At 39.3% G+C, this 20,466-nt stretch overlaps 1 protein-coding gene across 11 annotated transcripts in view; it reads right to left on the bottom strand.

The window, feature by feature from the left end:
• Positions 1–20,466, bottom strand: part of LOC107983185 (uncharacterized) — a 263,915-nt gene that overhangs the window by 49,407 nt on the left and 194,042 nt on the right. For 10 of the 11 annotated variants that reach the window (XR_010002771.1, XR_010002772.1, XR_010002773.1 and 7 more), the window contains 8 exons: positions 16,184–16,336; positions 15,331–15,491; positions 10,288–10,397; positions 5,494–5,615; positions 3,953–4,165; positions 3,221–3,364; positions 1,045–1,211; positions 443–558 (listed from right to left, as the gene is read on the bottom strand). Coding sequence is in view for 8 of the 11 variants with exons in the window: in XM_062970409.1 (XP_062826479.1) it covers positions 443–558; positions 1,045–1,211; positions 3,221–3,364; positions 3,953–4,165; positions 5,494–5,615; positions 10,288–10,397; positions 15,331–15,491; positions 16,184–16,336 (1,186 nt within the window). In the remaining 3 variants the exon portion in view is untranslated. The remainder of the gene's footprint in view (positions 1–442; positions 559–1,044; positions 1,212–3,220; positions 3,365–3,952; positions 4,166–5,493; positions 5,616–10,287; positions 10,398–15,330; positions 15,492–16,183; positions 16,337–20,466) is intronic. The other variant, XM_062970411.1, reaches the window with a different exon arrangement.

Below are 20,466 nucleotides of genomic sequence, written 5' to 3'. Positions count from 1 at the left end.
CTCTTTCCCTCTCTACTCCATAAAAGTTCTTTTCAGACCAAATCCTTCATGTACAACAGACAATAGAGGTATTAGGATGCTGCTGGGAATTTTTCTCCTATCCACAATTTTTACTTCTGTTCTCCCAGGCTACTATCAGTATTGCTGGGTTTAAAAAGGATATTTTGCTGAATTACAAGATATGAGTGTGGGGATGTAATATTTTAAATAGTAAAACTTGAGCATTATTTCACAGACACAAATTTCAAAAGTTTGAACAGTGTAAATACAACAAGATTTAGGTAACTTCTATCTAGTTCTCATAAATCTCCACAGATATTTTTTTAGAAAATTATGCATGAAAAACAGCAGAAAATTCATTATTTTAGATTTGTTCACTTAACTTTAACTCAGAACTTGGAGGGTTATTACTACTGGTGGCAGCAGGCCTCATTCAACTCACCATTTTGAAGGAGTAAATAAATAATGTCTGTGTGACCAATGTAAATGGCTACAAAACCAAGTCCCATGAAGGCCAGTCCAGTAGACTCCTCTGGGCAGTAAAGAAAGAAGTGCTTTCTTTAGGGAGAAAATGTATAAAATTATGAAATGGAACTTTATTCTGTAAAATACTACATAACCAATTTAAAAAGCATATACAGGCAGTCCCTGAGTTACAAACACCCAACTTACAAATGACTCATAGGGGGTGAGACAGGAGGTGTGAGAAAACTACCTCCAAGGATGGAAATTCACTCCTGAAAGTTATCATGGGCAAAAGATGTCTCCATTGAAGCTTTATCACCAATCCTTGTTTCCACAACTAGCCAATGAAGTTCACAACAAGCCAACACTATCCAAAACTAAAATTATATATTTTTGGCTGGAGTTATCACTTAAAAATTCAACTTAAGAACCAACCTACAGAACCTATTATCTTCGTAACTTGGGGACTGCCTGTACAAATAAAAGTGCTAAAGATAGATATTTTCTATCAGGGATACTTTATTGCATACATAATATCATGCAAGAAAATATATGCAATGTGAAAACAAAATTTCATACCTTCTCATCTTCACTGGTAATCCAGAGAAGGTCTGTGCCACTATACTTTCTACACATATCTTCTGCCTGCATCCAGTTTTGGATTTCTGCTCCACTAATGTAATAACAACTGCCATACCAGTATAGCCAGCCATCTTCAGTAGGACACCTCCCACCAATCAAGGCCCCTGGAATATAAAAAGAAATGCGGAATTAGATGCAGTTTGATTATGTTTTGCTACATATGACAGCCAAACATTAAATATAATAATCAAACAGTTTACAGGAAGACAGCAATTTTTGCTCATAGACTGAACAAGATTTAGTTATTTGTCCAAGCTAACAAGGTCCGTTCAGCTTTCCTAGGCCCCTTCCACACAGCTGAGTAAAATCCCACATTATCTGCTTTGAACTGGAATATATGGCAGTGTGGACTCAGATAACCCAGTTCAAAGCAGATAATGTGGGATTTTCTGCCTTAGAGATAAAAGAGGTCCACATGTAACACATACAGCTCCCCTAACATTCTATCAGTGTACTCACTCCCGAATGATGTCTTCCAAGACAGTAGGTAGAGATCAATTCTAGTTAGGGTTTCAGTGGTCCCAAGACATCAATTGAGTTGTAACCAGTTAGAAATCTCAAATGATATTCCCCATCAACAATTGAGCAGCTGCATTTTCCCCTAGCTGCAGCTTTTGAATCTTCAAGGACAGTCTCTCATAGAACTCATTACAGTAGTTTAATTGAGAGGTTACCAGTTTGCAATGTCAGATAACAAGCAATAAACTGGCTATTATCAGGTTATTGGTGAAATATCATTTCAGATCTCCAAATTATTCTCCAAACAGCTTTATAATTTTAAAGAGCCAGTAGAGAGAATAAGTTTTAATGTTTATATTGGAAAGTGCTTGTTGTACTTCTAAGGTTGTATATTATTTAATGTCATGGCCTATGGCTGATACAACAAACCATTCATTCATTCATAATCCTTAGAAAATGTGTATGTATGTATGTATATGTGTGTGTGTGTGTGTGTGTGTGTGTGTGTGTGTGTGTATATATATATATATATATATATATATATATATATATATAAAGAGAGAGAGAGAGAGAGAGAGAGAATGCAAAGGGACACTCTGCCAAACCCATCTTCTGTGTCCACACAGACTGCAATTTTGTCCTCCTAATCCAGCTATGTAGTCTCAAAAGTTACAATGTTTAAAAATATTAAAATCCACTGAGAGGTTCAGGAGAAACTATAAAACCATGCTCCCCGCATCAATCCATTAGACTGTAGGTAACAGGCTTATGCACAGATTCAGAGTGGTCAGTTCCCTTTGGCCAATCTGGCTTTTTTGGCTTGAGGACGGCTGTAATGATAAGGGCTCAGCTGTCATGTATTTTTGTCCGTTACAGTATGATGTGGCAGTCGATCACAGCTCCTCCTCCCCTATTCAGCACCACGTAGTATGGAGAGGCTGCTGTGTGCTGCTCACATGGGGTTTTTCTGTGAGCCCTGTCTGTTGGGCCAATCGGAATAGAAAAATGCTGTAATGTGTCTTACGCAAGCTGTGTCTAATGAAAGGGTCCCAGAAGCATGCTTCCATAACCCCGTTCTTCAAATTCAGACTTGCTTGAAAGGAAGATAGGAAAGGGTCCCAGGAGGGATGCTTCCTTAACCACATTCTTCAAACACAGGCTCCCTTGAAAGAAAGAAAGACAGGAAAGAGTCCCAGGAATGGAAAGGGGAGCCTCATAAGTTCCCCATTCCTGCCAATGGGTCGTATCTTCCCAGATCCTTTGGCTGCGGACTAAAAACAATTATTTGACAAGCCGCGTGTTTTCAAAAGGCATGCGAAAATGGATCCGTGGATCTCCTGGAATTTGGCCAGCAGAAACGGATTGAGGTTCACCCGAAATGTACAAGCCTAGCAGGTAATCTACTAAGCAAATCAAAGCAGTCTCAATTCCAAATCCTAGTAGAAGGCTAGGGCATGCAATCCCAAAAGCCATAGATTATTTAGCCTGACAGATATTATAATCCTTGAAATCTGATGGAAGTTTTAGTGCAACACATGTGTGCATCACATATTCCCCAATCCTATATTATACCATAGCATTTGTGTGGCACTTAGAATTCTTGTAGTCACAGGAATAGTAAAACATGACAGCACATAAAAGGTTTGCATGTCACCTTTTTCACAAGTGAAAGTTGCATCTGTTTTGTTGCAAAACAAACTGTCTCCACACAATCCTGTATGTGGGTTGCATGAAACATCATCATCACATTTTTGGCATATATGCTCACACCTTTCTCCAAACCTTCCAGCAGCACAATCTTTTTTTAAAAAAAAAAGAAAGAAAGAAAAGTCTAGATTACAATAAGATACAAAATAAGTTATAAATTTACTCACTAATAAGCATCTTCAACACAACGAAAAACCTAATTTGTGGGGGAAATGTCTGAGCTATATAATAAATTAATTGGGAAAATGACTTCCTCGACATTTAATTCTAAGACACAACAATTGTGACATTTGCTTGAACCATATCAGAATGATCTCAGAGCATTAAGTAGTTTTGAGAATAAAGAAAGTTCTGCTGCAGTACATTCAGATGTAATAGATGTTATACTTTAATTTTTTGTTACCTTTAATTCTTTGAATGAATCAAACCAAGCCTTTAATCAGATTCTATTAATTCAAAAATTTGCATCTTCCACTTACTTCGACAGCCTCTACCTTTCTAACTCATCCCTAGCACACAGAAGCCAATGCTTTATTTGCCTAATGGGACATCCAACCAAATCATCCTAGGTTGCTACCATTACAAACAATGTATACATGGCACATCGTGTTAAATCACATACATTTCAGTAAATAACACAATAAAAATATTGAAATACACAAACATTCTCAGGACGTACCTGATTTGGTCCAGGTCTTCACTTTTTTGTCCCTAGTGTTATATATCTCCATACCAGTGTGCAACATGAAATCTTTTGCTACTTCTACCACTCCAGTACATTTTTGTAAAACTAAACAAGCATCTTTGGCTTTATCTAAAGTAGCATACTTTGGAGCTTTCCCAGTAGGCAAGTAAAAGGCTCTTCCAGGATGCTCAGTAAAGAGATCAACAACTGTTTAAAATAAATATAAATCAACTGAGAGGAAATGGAATAAATATTAATGATAGTAATTATTCTGCATATAATGATATCATGATGATTTACTTGATTTATATCCCATTCTTCATCAAATGAAACCAGGGCTTTTATCTGATGATTAATGTATATGTGACCTGTAAAATCAGTAATGGATACATACACTCTGCTGAATCAGCTGAACAAGTTGATTCACATTTTTGAATGAGTATGTATAAAGAAAATACATGTTTGTTTTAACGTATTTTATGCCCTGTTTGCCCATTTGCCCACCCCATTTCTTGCTCACCAGCTTGCCGCTCGCTCACCCTCCCCGCGGGCTGCCCCCCCCCCCCCAATTTGGGCATTCTGTCTCTAAAACGTTCACCGTCACTGCCCTAGGCCATTAGGACTAGAAATATGTAATTTGAAAAAATTACACAAATTGCCCCAGAATGCCCTCTAGGAAGTGTGGAGTATTCCTGTCATGTTATGGAGGTGTTCAGGACAATTTCAGTCTAGGAGAGACCTTTTTTTTGAAATAGGAAGTAAACAGGAAGTGACTTCATCTTATTACATGTTGTAAAAACTAATCCTTCTGGGCCTAAAATGTCCCAGAAGTCTACAAAATATGGCGAGAATGTCCCAATGTTCCTTAATTTGTTTCTTATTTTTGTTAATGTTATTTATACTCCATTCTTTCTCTCCAAAAAATAGACTCAAAGCAGCTTACAGTAAAACCAATATAATACAATTTAAAACCTATTCATAATTAAAGGCACAGCACCCCCTGAGTTGATCTTTAAAATTTGCTTCTTTAAAAGCCCTGCCTGAAAAGAAGGGTCTTTAGCTGGAAGGAGGTCAGGGAGGAGAACATTCTAGCTTCTTTGGGAACAAGGAAGTTCCAGAGCCAAAAGAGAGCTAATGAGAAAAAAGTCCACTCTCATTCCCACCAACCGACCTTGTGATATTAATGATTTAAGTATATACTGAATGTAAAAAGGCAGGAGAAATATCACTGAAACTGCAAATAAAATTAATAAGATTGTAACCAGTATGATTTATTTACACCGTTGAAGAAAATGGTTTCGGTTGAGAATTCTTTTGTCACCTCTGATACACACTCCTTTATTATCCAGTTATCATCTTATATGTCATCAAATTTCCCATGGTGTCTGAGGTACGACAGAAAACAGTCTACCAGACAAAAATGAAAGTGCAGAAACCACAAAAACAGAAGTTCTATCATATCATGGTTGACTATCCAAATCCCCACGACTCAACAATATCAGTTTCTAGCAAGTGTGACATTCTTAGTCAGCTACCTTTCTCTCTTTTGCAAACCCATTTTCTTAGATGGGAACAATCTGTCACAGAAAGATACTTTTTGAAGGCAACTCCACAGTCGAAAGTGGCATGTGTCTTTCTTCTGTTTCGTCTAACCACCCTGCCAACATTTAAGAGGAAGAAAAGCTGTAACAATAACCGAGAAACAAATTCTTAAGACTGAGTAATATTAATGATGCTATTCAAAGCCTTCAAAAACCACAGTGAGTTTTGGCCAATTATTTTCAAACTTCTATTAAGAATAATCTAGAAATGCACTTAGAGATTACAGCTGTGATCAGTCTGATACAAGTTCATACATCTGAACATTCCTATGCACAACCCAAAGATTCTGGAGCTTAAGACAAAATCAAGCTTTTTCAGCTTTTGAAAATCATCATCCTTATTCAATCACGTTGACTTTAAAAGACAAGAATAAGCCTGTCCATATACGGGGTCCCTTTCCTCTTCTTTTCACATCTTAAAGCATCAAACCAGTCTCATTTAAAATGGTATACTACAGTTCTGCATTTTAAACCAGTGGTTCCCAACTTTTGGTCCTCCAGGTGTTTTGGACTCCCACAATTCCTAACAGCTGGTAAGATGGCTGGAATTTTTGGGAGTTGAAGTCCAAAACACCATGGTGATGAATGATTGGGAACCACTGCTTTAGATCATGGCAGGATATGATATCTTGCTTGTCTATAGTCTGAATTTGGTTGAAACAGCTTGATCATTTTTGCCAAAACAGGAAGAATAGTTTCATTGTAGGTAACTGTGCTTCTTTAAGTGATCATCTGCGAACTCACAAATATGTATGGGTTTTGCACCCATGCAGAGCCTCATATGGAACATTCCAGAGCTGAGTGGCTTTTGATGAGAACACTACTTCAATCCTAATTGTGCATGCTCAGGTGCACCAAGCCATTCTTTTTAATTTTGTGCCTGCTACATTAGAACAGGATGCAAGACAGAATGAGGGAAAAGAGTTGGCTGCTGAGTTCACAGATGATAACTTAAGATTCATATTTATACATAAATATCCAGTTAATCAAAGGCACTTTATGTTTAGTCAAAGACTGTGTAGGGGCAAGGCCTGTATGTCTGTCAAAGAACCTGCAATATTGGTGAATGTGAGATCACTTTGTTTGATTTCTTACTCTACAAATGTAAGGGATAAATGGCTCTGTGCAAAACATTTGCTGATATTGCAGGTTATTAAATAAAATCCCCAGCAAAGGATCGTTACCTTGACGCGGTGCTGGGGCTTGCATATCTCGATGAAGCCATGAGCTATACCGTGCAGGGCTACCCAAGATGGGAAGGTCATGGCGAAGAGGTCAGACCAAGCACGATCCCTGGGGAAGGCAATGGCAAACCACCCCAGTATTCTTGCCATGAAAACTAAGTGGATCAATACAACCAGAGAAATGTCGGTATACCATCGGAAGATAGGACCCCCAGGTTGGAAGATGGTCAAAATGCTACTGGGGAGGAGCAGAGGACTAGTCCAACTAGCCCCAGATGTGATGACGCAGTTAGCTCAAAGCTGAAAGGAAGGCTAATGGCCGACGGTGCTGGAGGTGAAGGACGAATCCGATGTTCTAAAGATCAACACACTATAAGAACCTGGAATGTAAGATCTATGATCCAGGGCAAACTGGACGTGGTTATCGGTGAGATGTCAAGATTAAACATAGACATTCTGGGAGTTAGTGAACTGAAATGGGCCACTTCACAAAAGATGACCACCAAATCTACTACTGCGGACAAGAGGAACACCGAAGAAATGGAGTAGCCTTCATAGTTAATAATAAAGTTGCGAAAGCAGTGATTGGATACAACCCAAAAAATGACAGAATGATCTCAATTCGAGTTCAAGGCAAGCTGTTTAACATCACAGTGATACAAATATACACCCCAACCTCAGCTGCTGAAGAAGCAGAATTAGATCAGTTCTATGAGGATCTGCAGCACCTACTGGATAACACACCAAAAAGAGACATTATTCTCATTACAGGAGATTGGAATGCTAAGGTAGGCAGTCAAACGACAACCGGGATCACAGGCAAGCATGGTCTGGGACAACCAAACGAAGAAGGACGTAGGCTGATAGAATTTTGCCAGGAAAACTCTCTGTGCATAACAAACACTCTCTTCCAACAACCTAAAAGATGGCTTTACACATGGACTTCACCAGATGGTCAATACCGAAATCAGATTAACTACATCCTCTGTAGCCAAAGGTGGCGGACATCCATCCAGTCGGTGAAAACAAGACCCGGAGCTGACTGTAGTTCAGACCACAAACTTCTTATTGCAAAATTTAGAATCAGACTAAAGAGAATGGGGAAAGTACACAGACCAATTAAATATGATCTCACCAATATTCCTAATGAATAAGCAGTGGAAGTGAAGAATAGATTTTAGGGACTAGATTTAATAAATAGAGTCCCAGAAGAACTATGGACAGAAGTCCACAACATTGTTCAGGAGGCAGCAACAAAGTACGTCCCAAAGAAAAAGAAAACCAAGAAGGCACAATGGTTGTCTGCTGAAACACTGGAAGTAGCCCAAGAAAGAAGGAAGGCGAAAGGAAACAGCGATAGGGAAGATACGCCCAATTAAATGCACAATTCTAGAGGTTAGCCAGGAGAGACAAGGAACTATTTTTAAACAAGCAATGCATGGAAGTAGAAGAAGACAATAGAATAGGAAGGACAAGAGACCTCTTCCAGAAAATCAGAAACATCGGAGGCAAATTTCAGGCAAAAATGGGCATGATCAAAAACAAAGACGGCAAGGACCTAACAGAAGCTGAAGAAATCAAGAAAAGATGGCGGGAATATACAGAAGATCTGTATAGGAGGGATAAAAATATAGAAGATAGCTTTGACGGTGTGGTGAGTGAATTAGAACCAGACATCCTGAGGAGTGAGGTTGAATGGGCCTTAAGAAGCACTGCTAACAACAAGGCAGCAGGAGACGATGTAAGCCGCCCTGAGTCCCCTGATGGGTGAGAAGGGCGGGGTAGAAATGATGTAATAAATAAATAAATAAATAAATAAATCCTAGCTGAACTATTTAAAATCTTGAAAGATGATGCTGTCAAGGTGATGCATGCCATATGCCAGCAAATATGGAAAACACAAGAATGGCCATCAGATTGGAAAAAATCAATTTACATCCCCATACCAAAAAAGGGAAATGCTAAAGAATGTTCAAACTTCTGTACAGTGGCACTTATTTCCCATGCCAGTAAGGTAATGCTCAACATCCTGCAAGGCAGACTCCAGCAATACATGGAGTGAGAGTTGCCAGATGTCCAAGCTGGGTTTAGAAAAGGCAGAGGAACGAGAGACCAAATTGCCAATTCCCGCTGGATAATGGAGGAACCCAGGAAGTTTCAGAAAAACATCTACTTCTGCTTTATTGACTATTCTAAAGCCTTTGACTGTGTGGACCATAACAAATTGTGGCATGTCCTTGGTGTGATGGGGATACCAAGTCACCTTGTCTGTCTTCTGAGAAATCTGTATAAAGACCAAGTAGCCACAGTAAGAATAGACCACGGAACAACAGATTGGTTCAAGATTGGGAAAGGAGTATGGCAGGGCTGTATACTTTCACCCTACCTATTCAACTTGTACGCAGAACACATCATGCGACGTGTGGGGCTTGATGAATCCAAGGCCGGAGTTAAAATTTCTGGAAGAAACATTAACAACCTTAAGTATGCAGATGATACCACTCTGATGGCTGAAAGTGAGGAAGAGCTGAGGAGCCTTATCACCAAGGTGAAAAAAGAAAGTGCAAAAGCCGGGCTGCAGTTAAACATCAAGAAAACCAAGATCATGACAACCAGACCGATTGACAACTGGCAAATAGAGGGAGAAAACGTGGAGGCAGTGACAGACTTTATATTTCTAGGTGCGAAGATCACTGCAGATGCAGACTGCAGCCAGGAAATCAGAAGATGTCTACTTCTTGCGAGGAGAGCAATGGCCAACCTTGACAAAATAGTGAAGAGCAGAGACATCACATTAGCAACGAAAGTCCGCATAGTGAAAGCAATGGTACTCCCCATAGTAACCTATGGATGTGAGAGCTGGACCATAAGGAAGGCTGAGCGAAGGAAGATTTTGAACTCTGGTGCTGGAGGAAAATCCTGAGAGTGCCTTGGACCACAAGAAGATCCAACCAGTCCATCCTCCAGGAAATAATGCCCGGCTGCTCACTGGAGGGAAGGATATTAGAAGCAAAGCTGAAGAATTTTGGGCACATCATGAGGAGACAGGAATGCTTGGAAAAGATCACGATGCTGGGGAAAATGGAAGGAAAAAGGAAGAGAGGCCGACCAAGGGCGAGATGGATGGTATCCTTGAAGTGACTGGCTTGACCTTGAAGGAACTGGGGGCGGTGATGGCCAACAGGGAGCTCTGGCGTGGACTGGTCCATGAGGTCACGAAGAGTCGAAAACGACTGAACGAGTGAGACGACAACCAAATAAAATATTATTGAAACCACTATGGCCTGAGAAGCATGAGAATCAGAAGAACTAGAGCTTCTCTGAATCATTTTGAAAACAGAATAAACATTTTTGTGGTGACTAGCAATTGTAATTAGAAGTGTAATTTAACGTTAAACATTTGTCCCCACTCTTCAGCTAGAAAAAGAAAAAAATGTTGGCAGATAAATGAATCTAATACAATAATATATTCATTCTCCTTATACTTCAAAAGTTGGAAGATTACTAGCCTGATAACGAAGGGATATTTTAGAATAAGACTCACCATGCATTCTGAAATACTGACGATGAATTATCAACCCAAAAATATTGATATAACTGCTTGCTGAAAGTCAAGCCAATCCAGCTGTCATCTCCTTTATACTGCACCCACATCTGAAAGCACAGAAACATTATCTGACCTATACTTCATATGGGCTTGGCATACAAATTTTGGATTAAAATGAAAGCTAGTTCTTTGTCTTACCAGCTTATTCTATTTTTCTTTTAAACAATAACATGCAGGACAGTTAAGTGTTGCCCTAAAACCTATTTCATAATAAAAATGCTAAAATAAAAAGGATTGTATGAGAACTAAGAAAATATTTCCAATATAAAGTTCAATAATTTTAAGAACCAACACTTCAGCACACACACACACAATCCATTACATCTAACGTATTTACACTCCAGATTGACAATGAGCTAAGATGGTTGATTTCATAACAAAATGTGCTTTCACTCAAATTCAACTTGGAATGATACAGCAATATACCAATAATGATATAGTTTTCACAAAGAAATCAAATTGACAACCACAGCCATAGTCAACATGGTCAATCTTGACATGAGCTTTATCAATGCCCAGATGGGGCAAATGTATATGGATCAATTCCTTTATCAAGTTTCTTTGCCAGCTGCACCCATTTCTAGAAAAAAAAGGACATGGTCATAGTATTTCAAGAACTGATAATTTAGTAGCTAAATTACTTTAAATCTGCTGCGGATTCAACCTACCATAGTATCACGATAGATCATAAACTTTCCCTCTGTAAATAAATTTGATACAGATTTTGTTCTACGTCTATCCCTTTATTATCTTAGTTTCATTGTTGCTAACTCCCATGTTCACTTAAATATGCTATCATTAATAAAAATTCTGATGAAATTTCACAAAGTTAAACTGTCACAAGAGTCATATGATTAAAACAGAATGTGGACAGTTTTGGTGCGAATATTAACGATAAATTAAGATGAAGCATCGTGCACAGATGGAGAACTGCAACAGAGTGAAGAATCACCTTTCAGATTGCCTAAATGCTCAAAGGCGGGATTTCTGTATGGGTTTAGGCTATAATTTCATTTTCCTTCATTCTGTTTTATACCCACCCTGTTTCAATTTCTTTATTTCAAATTACATTTTATTTAACAACATTTATCTTACTTCAGCATTTCACCATCACCCACCATTAATTAATTAGAATTCAGTAAAAATTAATTCCTCATAATTTAAGCAACCTTTACTGCCAACTTTAAAAAAACAAACATTGGTTTAAATTAATTCTAATGCATGTTCTTTAAAATGGCCACACTATATTCCACCATCAATTAAACAAATTGCAGGAGAGTCAATGCCACAGGACCATAGAGCCCTGGAAGATTGCCTTCCAGAAAGTTAAGCATTGACGGACAATGCTGAAGACAAATAATACAAGAAATACTAAGGCCATGGGACTTATGGCAGTCAGAATCACTCACAGTTTTTAATTGGCTAAGTGAATGAACCCAAAGGATGCTCAAACCAATTAGTCTTCTTCATCTTGGAAAGAAGTGACATGTGGAGTGCCATAGGGTTCCGTCCTGGGCCCAGTTCTGTTCAACATCTTTATTAACAACTTAGACAAAGGGTTAGAAGGAATGATCATCAAGTTTGCAGATGACACCAAACTAGGAGGGATAGCTAATACTCCAGAAGACAGGAGCAGAATTCAAAAGATCTTAACAGACTAGAGAGATGGGCCAAAACTAACAAAATGAAGCTCAACAGGAACAAATGCAAGATACTCCACTTAGGCAGAAAAAATGGAATGCAAAGATACAGAATGGGGGATGCCTGGCCCGACAGCAGTACGTGTGAAAAAGACCTTGGTGTCCTCGTGGACAACAAGTTAAACATGAGCCTACAATGTGATGCGGCAGCTGAAAAAGCCAATGGGATTTTGGCCTGCATCAATGGGAGTATAGTGTCTAGATACAGGGAAGTCATGCTACCCCTCTATTCTGCCTTGGTCAGACCACACCTGGAATACTGTGCCCAATTCTGGGCACCGCAATTTAAGGGAGATGTTAACAAGCTGGAACGTGTCCAGAGAAGGGTGACTAAAATGATCAAAGGTCTGGAGAACAAGCCCTATGAGGAGCGGCTTAAAGAGCTGAACATGCTTAGCCTGCAGTTTCTCTTCAGTTTTACTCCAGCTTTACACATGCTTTAAAAAGGAACTACACACCTGTATAGAATAGCTTATTGAGGGAACACTCGCCTGATATATGCTTATAATGGTTTATTTTTTTTAAAAAAAGAAAATACAAACTTGTATATTTTTGTATCTTTTAAAAAGTACAGAAGTGTCACTGAGCTAACAATCAAATGTAATCCACAAGCCCCTCCATAAGGATTGCCCTCTCCTGCACAATCCACCCTTTAGGATGCATAGTTCATCTGGCGGACACTTCCTCCAACCAGCCAGACCCTGACTGGCAACTGTCGCCCAGAAGACCTTTTCATTGGTTGTCCCACAACTGTGGAATAACCTGCTGGAAGACATCTGACAGCTAAACTGGTTATCAGAATTTAAAACGCAATTGAAGGCTCATCTCTTTCGGCAGGTCTACCCAGTCAACTTTCAATCATTAGTTTTGATTTGCATTCTACTGCTACTATATATCAACTCTGTATCTGTGTTTGGTGCAATTTATATTTTTGTGTTTTATCTATGTAATTTATTGTATATGCTCACATTTTTATGACTTCGCTGTATCTTGCTTTGAGCCATCGGGAGAGGTGGATTATTATTATTATCTATCTATATCTATATATATAAATGAGAGATGGCATCACGGCAACCCACAAAACAACAAAACTACAGGCCGCCCAACCTCGAAATTTGACAACACAAACCATCATCCACGGCTCCAGTAAAATACAACAAAAAGAAAAGAAAAATAAACTCCTAATTAGAGGGAGAGCAATAATTGTTTTTATCCAATTGCTGCCAGTTTAGAGGGGTAATCTCTGCCCACTTCGTCTCCTAGCAACCAATTCAGCCAAGGGACAGCCAGGGTTCAGTTAGGGGACAGGCAGATTTAGGCTTCACTTAGGCCTCTTCCACAGATTATCTAATTTGCACTGGATTATATGGCAGTGTAGACTCAAGGCCCTTCCACACAGCTATATAACCCATTTATAATCTTATATTATCTGCTTTGCACTGGATTATCTTGAGTCCACACTACCATATAATCCACTTCAGTGTGCATTTTATACAGCTGTGAAGAAGGGGCCTCATATAATCCACTTCTAAGCAGATAATATAAGATTATCAATATGCAGTAGAGTCTCACTTATCCAACATAAACAGGCCGGCAGGATAAGTGAATATGTTGGATAATAAGAAGGGATTCAGGAAAAGCCAATTAAACATCAAATTAGGTAATCGTTATACAAATTAAGCATCAAAACATCATATTATACAACAAATTTGACAGAAAAAGTAGTTCAATGCTCAGTAATGCTATGTTGTAATTACAGTAGAGTCTCACTTATCCAACACTCGCTTATCCAATGTTCTGGATTATCCAATGCATTTTTGTAGTCAATGTTTTCAATATATCGTGATATTTTGGTGCTAAATTCATAAATACAGTAGTTACTATATAGCATTACTGCGTATTGAACTACTTTTTCTACCAAATTTGTTGTCTAACATGATGTTTTGGTGCTTCATTTGTAAAATCATAACCTAATTTGATGTTTAATAGGCTTTTCCTTAATGCCTCCTTATTATCCAACATATTCGCTTATCCAACAGTCTGCCGGCCCGTTTATGTTGGATAAGTGAGACTCTACTGTACTGTATTTACAAATTTACCACTAAAATATCACAATGAATTTAAAACACTGACTACAAAAACATTGCTTATGAAAAGGCAGACTGCGTTGGATATTCCAGAACATTGTATAAGCGAATGTTGGATAAGTGAGATTCTACTTTAATATGAAATAATTACTGGGATAGAATAATGCAGAACAATATAATCTCTAAAACCAGGACAGTAAATAAAGACCAACAGTCTGAAAGCAGGAAAATTGGAAATTCCACAAAGGAAACAAGCAGGGTCAGCTAACACCTCCCAAGAAAGGATTCTTCCAGAAAGGAAGCTGAGAAGGGAGTGAAGCACTGTGTATTACCAAAGTCATTATTATTACTATCATTATTATTATTATTATTATTATTATTATTATTATTATTATTGTGTTGCGGTCAACCGTGAAAATGAATACAATCTGCTTCCAAGTATTCAAAAACACTAAAATCAGAATATATAAAAATTAATTTGGTATAATAAAACAGAACAATACAATCTCTAAAATCAGAACACTAAATAAAGAACAACACTCTGAAAACAGGGGAATTCCACACAGGAAACAATCAGGGCCAGCTAACACCTCCCAACAAAATATTCCCATCATCAAAGTCTCGCAAATCCTCTGTTTCCTCAGGGCCACAGACAGTAGAAGCACATAAAATATCGCAAAGAACACCACTCCACACAGGGACATAGACCCCTCTAGCCTCACTACTTTCCACCAAACACAACACAATAGTAAACAACAATCTGAAAACAGGGGAATTCCAGACAGGAAAGAAGCAGCCCAGCTAACACCTCCCAACAGAAGATTCCCCCAGGGAGGAATCAGCCAGATTTTTAGGCAACAGGGCCATTAAATGCTAATCAAGGTGGCCAATAGATTACGCCACAGCACAACACAATGGTAAACAACAACAATCTGAAAACATGGGAATTCCAGACAGGAAAGAATCAGCCCAGCTAACACCTCCCAACAGAAGATTCCCCCAGGGAGGAATCAGCCAGATTTTTAGGCAACAGGGCCATTAAATGCTAATCAAGGTGGCCAATAGATTAAGCCACAGCAAAGCGTGGTTGTTGTTGTTGTTGTTGTTGTTGTTGTTGTTGTTGTTGTTCTTCTTCTTCTTCTTCTTCTTGTTATTATTATTATTTGAAGAGTGAAAAATATTGCATGTCATACCTTTTCATGGCTGTTTACAATTTTAACCAAATCTGTTTCCTTATATCCTTGGCAAGCAATTCGAGCATTGGCCCATGTGTCAGCTTTTGAATCTTCCACATAGTAACATGATGTTGAGTAATAGTACCACTTTGGAATCTTTGGACATGTGTCTATGAAAACTTAAACATCAAAATAGTATTTAGTATGCAACAAGGAAAAAATCGACAGATGTAACAGCACAAATGTGAACATTGATTAAAACTCTTCCATTTGTGAATAAATCATATTAAATAAAATAATTTATTTAAGCATTGTTTCTGTATCTCTAAAAGTTCTAGGTGATATATAGACATTGTCTGAAAAGTCCACCCAATAGTTGTTAAAAGTTGAGCTACACTATAATTTTCATATTACAGATGAGTAGGGGCAACTGAAGGAGACTGGCAGGGATACCTACTCAGGCCAAAATTCAATTGCTAGTACCAATCAGAGTGAACCCAGAGAATCAGTGGAAGACATACACCGATGGTGACTCCTTGCTCTTTTTGCATACACTGAAGGAAAAAGAGAAAGGAATACAAATCTGTGTGCTACTATTTATTGTAATAAGCAGTTTGATCCTAGCAACCGCAATATTCAGAATCTTTTGTTGTAATTTTTTTAAAACATAGATGGAAATCTAATGCTAAGATAAGCATTTAAAAGATAGAGAAAAATATTAGGGATAATATTTTAAAAGTCATTAGTACTGGGATTTCAAGTGACTGATAAAGAAAGAAAGAAAATGAAAAGAGATATTAATAGGAAGGCAAATAGAATACATACAATGGGAGAAACCATGTCAATTGTTTCAGAATATCTGTATTTTTACCTTCATCAATGCACTTTGGATCTGCAGAGTCTAAACCACACTTGGTGAGGCCTGTGCCCACACATTCTCCAGTAACAGAATTACAAGGTAGGTTATTGATACACTTCTTACAATGGAACTGACAATTCGTGCCAAAAAATCCAGGATTACAAACTAGAACAAAATTTCAGAATTAAGACAGCCATGCAATCATATTATGCCACTTCATCACATAACTTTTTTAAAAAAATTTATTTATGATTTTCAAATACAGTGCACACTTTAAACGGGGTTAGGTTCACTTCATCACTTAACTTAAATTCCACTGAGTTGAACACTTAAAATCTGGTATTCTGTGGGTCCACTACATTCGTTTTGGTTAAAGTGCAGTTTATGAGTCTTTTAAACGTGGAGGACAGCATTTTTTTCCAACATATCAGGAAGAGGTGAGGAAATGGATTTTTCTCAAAAATCAGGATGTTTTGCCAAATTTCGAATGAAGTAGCTCTTGTTGCTCTCAGGTTATAATCATTCAATTTGTGGGAGGAAAAATTGGGGAAGGAGTCAAAATAAACTTTTTCCTTTTGCTCCTCAAGCAGGAAGGTTTGGTTGTAAGCTACCCCATAATGCTTCTACTTTGCAAAAAAAAAAAAAAAAAGCCTTTTAAGGTACCCTTTTTCTTTCTTCCTTGATTTGTCTGTATCCTGTGTTGGGAAGGCCAGTGCTGTTGCCGTTCCAAATGAAATTCCCTCCCACCCCTTTTCTCTCCCTCTCTGCTTTTGGGAATTGTGGGAGTTGAAGTACCAAAAAGCACCAAGAGGGATGGTGGGCGGGACCAAATGTCTGCAGTGTGGAAACCTCTTCATTGAAAAATATACAAGACAACTGAGTGCACTAAACAGTGTGATTCCAAGGAGATAAAAACTCCTTTTTATTATGGAATGAACTCTCTTTTTCTGAACACTTCCCAGTGTAATCTGATGAAGTCCATAGTTAAAATTGTTGCCTGTTATGCTATACAAATCCATATACTTAATCACAGAGTCATTAACTTTGGCATTCTGCTCAATGGAATATAATAGAAAGATTATAATAATGTCTGGAATTTGCTGTCAGATACTTTTGATATTTCCTCTGCACACACACTTCACATTGATATACTTTTTCTTTAGAATAAACATTTTAAAACAGATTTTGTTAAACCTGATATTTATATTAGCACTGACAAATTTTGATTCACAGTAACTGTCATGTTAAGAGATTAATGGACTCATTGTGGCCTCCTCCCTCCCCCCCCAGCCCCTCCTCACAGCCTGCTGGATATGACAGCAGTCCAACTGCCTAGCACCCAAGGAGGTCATGCCCATTGATAACAAGGGCTAGGAAGGAAATGTGAATGCTCACCCACACACCCCCAGTTTAACAGCAACTCTCTCATATGACACATTCCCATATGCACTATAGCTTCTATTGTAAAAATGAAACTGGATAAAAAGAGAGTCAGAAAGAATCAGATGGTTTGATTTTTCTATGCGTCCTGAAGGTGCCTCTACTGTTGCACAAGCTACAACCAACTTGAATTACGCACATTCAATTGCTAGTACCAATCAGAGTGGACCCAGAGAATCAGTGGAAGACATACACCGATGGTGACTCCTTGCTCTTTTGCATACACTGAAGGAAAAAGAGAAAGGAATACAAATCTGTATGCTACTATTTATTGTAATAAGCAGTCTGATTTATTTATTTATTTATTTACAGTATTTATATTCCGCCCTTCTCACCCTGAAGGGGACTCAGGGCGGATCACATTAAGTACATATTGGGCAAACATTCAATGCCCATAAACACATCGAACCGAGACAGAGACAACAGACAGACATACACAGAAGCAATTTCACCTTCTCCTGAGGGGATGTTCGATTCTGGCCACAGGGGGGAGCAGTTGCTTCATCATCCACTCTGATGGCACTTCCTCACTTCCTCATTCCAACGTTGTAAATTAGTTAAACTTGCCTCCCCACTTTTTATAAGTGGTACCTTATTTCCTACTTGATAGATGCAACTACCGTATTTTTCGCTTTATAGGACGCACCGGATGATAAGACGTGTCCAGGAACTAAGGGCAAAATGGGGCGATGTGTGCCGTGCGCGCGCGTGCACGGCACACACCGCCCCATTCTCCCTGCCTGGACGCAGATCCGGATCTGCGTCCAGGCAGGGAGAATGGGGCGATGTGTGCCGTGCGCGTGCGCCCCATTCTCCCTGCTTGGACGCAGATCCGGATCTGCGTCCAGGCAGGGAGAATGGGGCGATGTGTGCCGTGCGCGCGCGCCCCATTCTCCCTGCTTGGACGCAGATCCGGATCTGCGTCCAGGCAGGGAGAATGGGGCGATGTGTGCCGTGCGCGCGCGCCCCATTCTCCCTGCTTGGACGCAGATCCGGATCTGCGTCCAGGCAGGGAGAATGGGGCGATGTGTGCCGTGCGCGCGCGCCCCATTCTCCCTGCTTGGACACAGATCCGGATCTGCGTCCAAGCAGGGAGAATGGCCACATTGCGTTTATAAGACGCACTGACTTTTCCCCTCTATTTTTTGGGGGGGAAAAGTGTGTCTTATAAACCGAAAAATACGGTATCTTTCGGGTTGCTAGGTCAGCAACGAGCAGGGGCTATATTTTATTTTTAATTGACGGGTGCTCACCCCACCACGGGCTGGCCTCGAACTCATGACCTCATGGTCAGAGTGATTTATTGCAGCAGCTGTTTACCAGCCTGCACCACAGCCCGGCCCCAGCAACCGCAATATTCAGAATCTTTTGTTGTAATTTTTTAAAAAAATAGACGGAAATCTAATGCTAAGATAAGCATTTAAAAGACAGAGAAAAATATTAGGGAAAATATTTTAAAAGTCATTAGTACTGGGATTTCAGGTGACTGATAAAGAAAGAAAGAAAGAAAATTAACTACAATGCAGTTTGAAGCTGGCCCAAGGGTGAGGTGTTCAAAAAACATACACTCTCGATATATGTTACAGTGCACATTAAACCAGAGACAGTGTATCAGAAAGTCTGGAATAAGACAGAAAATCCTCTGCAGCTGAGCAGAGTATATCCCATGCAAGGCATGAATCCAAGGCAGAAAAATGTGGAAGACGTGCCAGAACACCCTTTAAAAAAACCCCAAACACAGCAGAAAATGGAAACCACATAATTCCCATGGGAACTCTTGCTCTTGCCCTATTTGTTCTCATTTTTTGTTTCCTGCCATGATCTAGCACCAATTCCAAATGGACATGGATTATCGCATCAGCCCATAAAAGCAGATTACGTAGATAACAAAAAAAAAATCCTCGGTTCCATTTCATTTTCATTCAGCAGATAAACCAGTTCCTGGGGTGATCATGTAGACATTCTGCAGCAGAATAGGGTTAATTATTTTTAAAAAGTGAAATAATAGTTAATTAATAATTTTTAAAAAACAGGATACCAAATATGCTAAAAAAAAATGGAGATGTGAATTCATCTGCATATCCCAAGCTCAGGGGAAAAGCTCATTGGTAATGAATGTTTGCAATTTATTTTAAACTAGCTTGGGGACCAGCCGGTGCCCTGGTTATTAGAAGAAGGCACTATTTGTTTTCGGATGTTAGGAAATATTAAGTTGGTCCAGATCTGTCGTTTGATGGGTTCAGTGCTGTCTGGATAAGGGTGAACTACAACTTCCAGATTCCCAGGATAATTATCCCCAAAGCAGGCCTGTATGGAAATTGGCCATGTTGGGTCTGTGTGCCAAATGTGGTCAACATCTGATGTCAGCAGAGTTCAGTACTTTCTGTATGCAGGTGAACTATAACTCACAAAATCAAGGTCCATTCCCCTAAACCCCTGCAGTATGTTTAGTTAGTCATGGGGCATTTCTGTGGCAAGTTAGGTCCAGATCCGTGGTCAGCTGGGTTCAGTGTTATCTGGATAAGTGTGAACTACAACTTCCAGAGCAAAGGTCAATCACCCCGAAACCATGCCTGTATGCACAGTTGTCCATGTTGAGTCTGTGTGCCAAATGTGGTCCAGATCCGTCATCGACTGGGTTCAGTGCTATCTGGATAAGGGTGAACTATAACTCCCAGAGCAAAGCTCAATCACCCCGAAACCAGGCCTGTATGCACAGTTGGCCATGTTGGAGCTTTGTGTCAAGTTTGGTCCAGATCCATTGTCAGCTGGGTTCAGTGCTGTCTGGATAAGGGTGAACTACAACTTTCAGATTCTCAGGACAATCACCCCCAAAGCGGGCCTGTATGCCGAAT

Source organism: Anolis carolinensis, chromosome 2, assembly GCF_035594765.1.
Source record: "Anolis carolinensis isolate JA03-04 chromosome 2, rAnoCar3.1.pri, whole genome shotgun sequence".
In the NCBI taxonomy this organism is placed as follows: Eukaryota; Metazoa; Chordata; class Lepidosauria; order Squamata; family Dactyloidae; genus Anolis; species Anolis carolinensis.
Note: the sequence above shows the minus strand (reverse complement) of the source record. Positions and strands in the feature narration are given on the sequence as shown.